Genomic DNA, 8,212 nt, shown 5'->3' with positions numbered 1-8,212 from the left:
TAAATATATTTGATTTTAAATTGTCATACAATTTTTTCCATTAATAGATTATAATTGAGACCATAACTTTTATTTATTCAAATTGTATTAATATATAAAAACCAAATATAACTTATATCATCGTTAAATCTTCTCTAATAAAACCAGTGAAATTCCAAAAACGTTAAAATTCACGACTCCCGCCGCATTACGCGGATACACAACTAATATAATATGATGTGCTCATTCCCATTAAGCCCCAATTCTCATTCCATAAAAATTTATTCTCTTTTTTATTCTGTCTGAACCAAAACACCCCCTGTATCATCCATGTTCCCTAAAAGAGGTTCTTTTAAAGAAAAACTTTCACATATCTTTTTTAAAACGCACGACCTTCTGACAGATTTAAGAACGTATCTGCCTAATAAAAGAATAATGTCTCTTTTTAACACAAGAATGCCTCAAAAGTTGTCGAAATTACATACATTCAAAAGATTTGTCAGAAGGTTATTCTTTCTATATATATCCCTAAAACAGGTGGTACTTTCAGAACCAAAATCAACATCAGTATCTTGCAACAATACAGTTGGGAAATAGAACATTTTGACTTGAAAATGGGACAAGAAACAACCATTACAATTAGTATAAAGGCCTTCCAAAATAAAACTTGCATCAATTTCAATCAAACAAGAGAGCAAGAACCTTTTTTTATTATCAAATATCGTTAAATCCGAAATTTGGATCCAGATAATGATCGGCTACGATTGTCAAGCAAGCAGAAAAGGTACGTCAAATTATCACGAGTGTGAACATAAAAAAAAACGATAAACTGGGGGCGAGTTTTAACCAAACTGGTGTATGAAAGCAGCTCCAGCCTCTCTCCAATTTCTACATGCATAACCAGAAGACAATTCAATAACCTGCCACAACAGGAAAATTGATTTATTTAGTATGTTGCTCAGGTATTCTTATAGATTTAAATTTACCCTTTTTATCAATCTAGACTTCACTTCAAAGGTCGAACCTATTACTTTAGATGCAAAATGGATTGTTGAGTTCGTTACAAATTCTACATCAACATTTCAAAATTCTGATGCAAAACAAAATAGAAACCCTGGACCTGCATCTATATTCAATCCTTCTATCGATTTTATGAGTATGGTTTCTCCCTTCTGTCAATTTCACCATCACCAGCCCGTATCCCCCATCTTTGGAGTGACAAGGAGAGATGGAAAGGATGCAGCAAGATGGAAAGATACAGGTCAAACTGTTGACAATTTTGATCGAACAATCTTATAGATAGAAGCACTTCCAGATMCTACCAATTCATGGTTGTTTGCTCCACCACCTATGATATCAGACCTCAATTGGGTATTCACCGCAGCATGCATGACTCATTGATCCGAAGATGATTTTATCTTTTTGAGAGTTTCTTGTTCGGTCAAGATACCATATCAAAGCGGATAGTTACACAGTATCGCTGTTGTGTTATGGTATTGCATCACCTCTTTCTTTGTCTGCATTTGTTTCCTTTGTCATGTAATGTCTATGTCTTCTAGAGCTTCTTATTCAGGTACACGTTTTTGTGGTGTAGATTCAACCAGCCAACCTTTGTTTCTTATGACAGTTCTATCATGAAAGAGACTTTACCTTTATTTGTTTGGTTCAAAATTATACTTTTCTGGTCATCTTTGACCCACCAGAGCCTCATCTAGAGCTTCAAGGAGAGAGTACCGGTAGTTCCTGAGCTCTTCTCCGGTGACGATTGTGGGAGAACTGTTTGTCCACTATTCTTCTTTGAATCCTAAATCAAATCATGTTTCTATGGTATCAATTGGAGTGGCCACTGAGTTTCTTTGTTCTATGTTTTCAGCATTTTGGTTCTGGAGAGGATTATATGAGATAATGTTTCCATGTATGGTTTACAAAGCACTTTTCCTATCTAGCAATCCATCCTTTGAACTCTCATGCTTGTACGCTAAATTTACAATCCCAAACTACGAGCATTTGCCATCTTCATCAATAGGTTGGCACTTGCTTTTCTAAAAGTAAGATGGATCCAATGGTTGGTAGTAATTTTAGAACTACGATCATGAGCACTGTTATCTGTTTTAATCACTCACTGACCATCATTAATTGTGTTACAATAGAGTTGACTAGTCAATATCCACTAAATGATCCAGCTATTCAACAACCTCTTTTGTCAACATGAAGTGCTGAGAGGAAGGTCTTCCTCAGAAATTCAATTACCAAGTTTGACATTACAATTTTGTGGCGGTAACAATTTTGTAGAAACGTAGCACTTTTGTCAGCAATTACAGATATAAAGCTAGTGATCATTTCATTTCACTCTAAAATTAGCAGTCGAAAGTGTATTACAAATTGATCATGTGAATTAGGGGCTTTGAAAATCTAACACCTCAAGAACCATTTATGTTTCAGATAAGTTCTTCAAGTTCCATCTTCAATCAATTAGGTTGAGCTTCTAGGTTACAAATTTGCGTCAGTGTTCCACAAATCCAAGTTTTCATAGTTCCATGACTGATAAATGCATATCTAGGTTCAATTAAAAGTGAAAGGCCAATATATTAGCAAAAACCTTGCTGCAGCTATAATTCATAGTTTCTTACATCCTACTTGACTACAATTTGTGTCGGGTTTCTGTCCACGGGTATACACAAGTTTAAAAATCTGTATGTTCTCCATATTAACCTCAAAATGCAATCAAGGAACTTAACTAGCAACGAGATTATTATCCCTCAAGTATGCATCTATATATTTTTATGTACAATGGATTATAAGTCTAGCATATAAGCATGGTAAAGAGATTGGGTATGAATGCAGGTTTAAATATGTTAACCCCATTTACTGACACCAAAAGGATGGATCAGAAACATTCAACAAGCACCAGCAATCTAGTAGATGAATAGTACCCTACCACATTTCAGTCCCAAGTTTGAATCTACTTCAGCCAAAAAAAAGAACATTCGAGATGAGACAACTCAGACAAGTTACATATTCATTTTTGGGTAAATCAAGGACCATTTGGAGGATCTAGAAATGGTGCATGACAGCATGAGATTCCCTGGTACATCATGTATCACCACATAAAGACCAATCTCAGTAAACTGGTTGTCAATTGTCATTTTTAAACTTGGGTCATGTTTGACAAAACTCGATGTGTTAAATGGCTAGATACAGTTTAGAGGTTGTGTAAAATTGATGCTAAACAAAAAGTATTATTTGCCAAGTGTATTGTTGTGTGTTCTCAGCAACACAATTTCACCACTTTAACCCTATAACCTATTTTACACACATTACAGTTTAAAAATATTGAACAATCTTAATAATTCAATAATGACGTAAACCTAACCAACACATTGAATTATTTATGAAGTCACAAAATTTTCAAATGCTGGCAGATGTATTGTTACATGGATACTATTGTTACTTAATTTTTAATATAATCATAAATAACAAATACAAAAACTATTTGAATATGATACTACTCAATGAAGAAAAATGGAAAGAGAAAAATCCGGTCATGTTGAATAAAAGGCAAAAAGAAAATTTTAAATGATATGTACAAATACCAAACCAACAAGAAAACAAAACAAAATAAACATAAAAAGATGAAATAAAAAAATAACAAAAGAAAAGCAATTACACAACATAGTGGACAAACAAAACAAAAGAAAAATATGTTGAAAACCAAAATTTAAACCAAAGTGAAGTGTAAGGGAGTAATTCATGCTCCAGAACAAAAATATAGCAATGTCAAAGATTAAACAAAACTGGTTCCTGTCAGGACTTACTTGTACATATGGACCATTAAAAAGCAAGTTGAATCATTAAAACATACTCAGATTGATAAACAATGAATCTTAATCAACAAAACATATGACCCACACAGCAGCTTGTGAAGAGCCAAAGAGACAAGTGATTAGTAAAGTTAGTTAGATCAGTGCCTTCACATAGATGAATAGTTTGGTGATCTTTGAGCTCGATTACTATACTTTTATGGTTCCAAGTCATTTAATAAAAGGGAGGAAGAGAGACGCTTTCGTATGGCAACAGATTGTTTTCCTAAGGATGACATCACATGTCTTTTAAGATGATTACAAGCTAAATAAAAAATAAGAAAATAAATATGCCCTATAATGAACCCATAATGGCTTGGCAGGTAGTTTAGAGTCTTCAAATTCATGTACATATTGCAGTAAGAACTTTGAGACCTCTGGAACACCATGTGATTGGTTGGAAATTTAAAAGCTCATAAATGTCAATGACCGCTTGCAGCGACTCCATAGACAAGATAGATTTGTAACCTCTTTGTATTGGTAGTTGTTGTGTGGGTATAATTCTTAATTAGATATTAAATCATCTAAATGACACCTAGTATTTATACACGTATACTTCTCATCCTCAACTCTGATATATGTGCTATCATTAGTGTATGTGAGCAAGTATTTAATTTCTGCGCTTAAACAATTAATCTAAATCATATAAACCACTAATAGTATCACTCACACATGGTAATGAAATAAGAAATACTACAATACAAACAATGACATAATAGACTGGCAATGAAGAGTTGTTTTCCTCAGGATCACATTCAACATTTCATCACACCTGTGAAAAAGTTGTCTTTCGTCACACCTATAGCTAGTGTGGATAGGAAGTAGAGTTAGGGAGGGTGAGGGTAGGACACGGGGAGGACTAGGGAGCTGTCGGTTAGGGTATCAGAGGCCTGTGTTAGATTAAGGGTTTGTGTGTATTCTCGTACTTCGTATATGTTTTCTTGTGCCTTATGTTCCTTTTTTCTCCTTCCTAATATGTGCTAGTCTTGATTATCCTTCTTGTCCTTATCTATTCCTTTTCGCTCAAACTTTTACACAAGCCGGGGGTCTTAAAAGAATTGCAGCTCTGCGCTTTGGGGGTACCAATTACCATACGGCATACGATGCTTTCAAGCAGGATATGCCGGGTCTGTTTGGTTTGGATTAGATTGGTTATAGCACTTGTGAACAATGCATAACTAATTATCCAAGCTGTTTCTACTTATACTAGGGTGTGTGTTCCCCTGTTGTAACCTCTTCAGTATCAGAAGTTATCAATCACAAATGAAACTAAATAGAAGAAACTTCACAGATAATCCATGAACATTTAAAGAAGCAAAGGCAATTCCAAGCAAATAAGGTCGACTTTCAGCAGCCCCAGATTTGTCCAATGCTTGTCCCTTGTTATATTCCTCATATCCAAGTGAACGAACACATACCTTCTGGGACTGCTATTGGTCTGTCAATCAACCCTAAGTAACAACTAGATGTGATATAATCAATAGCCATGGCAATAAAACACGGCACCTAAGAGCAATCAATCAACCCTAATAAACAACTGCAAGTAACAAAGTTCATGGAAATATACCGTTAAAAAGACATCACTCCAAGCTCTGAACCTTGGGAGCTGCAAAATTAACAGAAACCCTTTAATGTTAAAATCAAAGAAATACGAACGATAGACAGAGACAAAATGGAGGTTATCAAAATTGCAGAGGGCAGACCGTGCTGATCAGGATGGCGACCGTCTTTACCCCATCCAATACCACGAGTAGAATCGAGGTACTGCTCGACAAGGTGACGGCACTTCTGAAGGTGATTGACACCTTCAATGCGGTAGCACCACCGGAGCTTGTCACGGATTATCTTTGAGGTCTCGATGTCGATCCATTTCTCCCTCACGAGATGCTCGCGCATCTCGATCATCGCCACCGGATCCTTGTAGGGGTTGGCCGGATCGAAGTCCGGCGGTTGTTCGTCAAACACCACTTCCTTCTTCCTACCCATTTTTTGGCTCTCTCGCTGTCTCCCAACTTCGCCTCAGAACGTAGTAATTCAGGCTGCAACTGTTGAGTGCGTGTGTGTGTTTTGGGGGATATCGACTTTTGGTTAAAAGATGTAGGTTTTGGAACGTTAAGTTTTGAATATTAGCATTTATACCCCCTGAAGGTTACTGTTTCTTTAAAAAAATTGGAAATTTATGTTGTACAATTTTTTCCGTTTACTTCATAAGAGGGATGACAATGGTCGAGAGTCTTACCTGGTAAGTGAGGGTGACGACTCTTATTCGGTTAGCACTTACCGGATAAGTTGTTGTATACGATGTCATTTTAATGTATTAAAAACTTACCGAGTAATATAAATGAGTGTTTACTCTTAACGGTAGGTGCTTACCTGGTAACTTAAATGTATGGTTATATGTTAATGCCATTTTCACACACATCTACATCAGGTCATTTTATATTTTTCCGATATATAATTTGTCTTAATTTTGATTTAAATAGTTATGTGAATAACAATACCCTTTTTTCTTATCACTTTTGATTTGAATTCACAAGATTATGGCATGTCATAAATTGCTTTCTTTACTAATGAATCATGTAACATTAGCTTAGGGGCCGTTTACTAAACACTTACTTGGTAAGTGCTTACCGGATAAATTTCCTTATCGGATGAACATGAGAAGGGCCAAGAATCTTATCAGGTAAGAGCGATGAGAATGATAGAGAGTCTTACCCGGTAAGTGAGGATGACGACTCTTATCCAGATAAGCACTTACCCAGTAAATTGTTGCATTCGATATATTTTAATGTACTAAAATCTTGCGCATCAAAATAAATCATAGTGTTGACTCTTATCGATAAGAGCTTACCGGGTAAGCAAATGGCAAACGGCACCTTACTTTTCATTCTAGTGGTGAAAGCGCTTAGTAAGTTGGTATGTTAACAAAATTAGATGTTATATTTGGTTGTGGAGAATATGTGTGTATACATTTAATGTAGCACGTATTAGTGACACAAATCAAAAGCAAAACAATTGTGGTCGCCAACACCAAAAGAAGGAAATTGGGCCATATACGACCCACACGCAACTCGAGTCGTCTAGAGGGTCACTTTTGGAATATGGTAAAAGTGGTTCTTGCGACCAACCGCACGACCTGGTCGCTTGGCCAGTCACCCGCCTACACACCCAGATGATTTTCCTCAATTGTTTCCAATCTTATCCTTTTATTTTATTACGTTAAGGATCCTTTTAAATTCCTAGTTGTTCGAATTAAGTTTTGTTAGTCTCAATCACTTGATTTGATAATAACACAGATTACATTCGATTCAACACTTCAAAATATTCTTAAATTCTTGTTTCAAGAAACATAAAATTCCAACTTACTCTTATATTTTAATTATTATTCATCCATATCTCATAATCCGGAGTTATTATCACATTAATAAGAGCAATAATTCAAGTCCTCACATCAATAGAGGTAATAATTCAAGATCATTGCATCTCATGGATGCAATAACAAGATATATGATCAAAACTCAGATTTCACAATTGTCACTCTTATTCAAAGGTACACATCTCCATTATATATCACCATTATCTCATGATACACATTTCCTTGACATGCCTAGGTCTTACCGTTCCATCGTCTGGCTTATGTTCTTCACGTAGCATTCAGACCGAATGACTATGAACTTATGTTGATACTTCCACATATTATAGGTAACGTAGGAGACATCTCTATTTTTTCTCCCGGGAATCTTTAGAATTACCACTGCTTAGCTTTCAATTCGCCTCTGACCATCAAATGAAATGTGAATAATCCATCATTTTCTCTTTGAAAGAAGGGACGCTTCCAGTTCTGTCGGTGCTTGAAACAATTTTGTCTTCTCCATATTACTATATCTCTAGAGTCAATAATTTTATATGAGAAACTACTGAACTCAATCAATTGCTGCCATTACTCTTCAGTTTTCTATTGAGGTCTATCCTGTAGAGGTACTCAAATTGGATCAGTGATCGATTTCTGGGTTTCGTCGTAAACCTAATTGGTTACTTCCAACTACGTAAATCAATAGTTCAAACCGCACTAAATGGTATGGCATTTCCCATTTTTATAGGAACTTTTGTACTATAAACAATGGTATTTTGTGTTCGAGATTGTCTTTTGTGTGTGTGTGTATATATATATATATAATAAATATATATAGTTGAAGGTTCAAATAAAAAATTTGAACATCGTAAAAAGATAAGAAGAGAAAGTTAAGAAAAAACTCGTATATAAATCGATGAATAAAATTCATTTGAAGATGCACATGTGAATTAATATCAATAATCTATAACGTTGGTTGATGTATGCATTTTTAAACAAAAATTTCACATATAAACATTCT

The 8,212-nt window shown here is 35.2% G+C and overlaps 1 protein-coding gene across 1 annotated transcript; it reads right to left on the bottom strand.

The window, feature by feature from the left end:
* Nucleotides 1-655: 655 nt before the first annotated feature.
* On the bottom strand, nt 656-5,895 carry LOC112526084 (NADH dehydrogenase [ubiquinone] 1 beta subcomplex subunit 10-B-like). The gene is made up of 3 exons (XM_025136474.1): nt 5,543-5,895; nt 5,407-5,445; nt 656-899 (listed from the first exon to the last, which is right to left on the bottom strand). The coding sequence occupies exons 1-2, from the start codon at nt 5,823-5,825 to the stop codon at nt 5,420-5,422; spliced, it is 309 nt and encodes a 102-aa protein (XP_024992242.1). The 5' UTR covers nt 5,826-5,895; the 3' UTR covers nt 656-899; nt 5,407-5,419.
* Between the last annotated feature and the right edge of the window lie 2,317 nt (nt 5,896-8,212).

The sequence above is a fragment of the Cynara cardunculus genome (assembly GCF_001531365.2).
Source record: "Cynara cardunculus var. scolymus isolate 2C chromosome LG 13, CcrdV1, whole genome shotgun sequence".
In the NCBI taxonomy this organism is placed as follows: domain Eukaryota; kingdom Viridiplantae; phylum Streptophyta; class Magnoliopsida; order Asterales; family Asteraceae; genus Cynara; species Cynara cardunculus.
Note: the sequence above shows the minus strand (reverse complement) of the source record. Positions and strands in the feature narration are given on the sequence as shown.

Excerpts from the sequence above, each read along its gene's own strand:
- LOC112526084 (XM_025136474.1), bottom strand. The coding sequence starts at position 5,825 with ATGGGTAGGAAGAAGGAAGTGGTGTTTGACGAACAACCGCCGGACTTC. Across the intron at positions 5,446-5,542 it reads TCGCCATCCTGATCAGCACG|CTCCCAAGGTTCAGAGCTTG; the intron begins GTCTGCCCTCTG and ends TTAATTTTGCAG.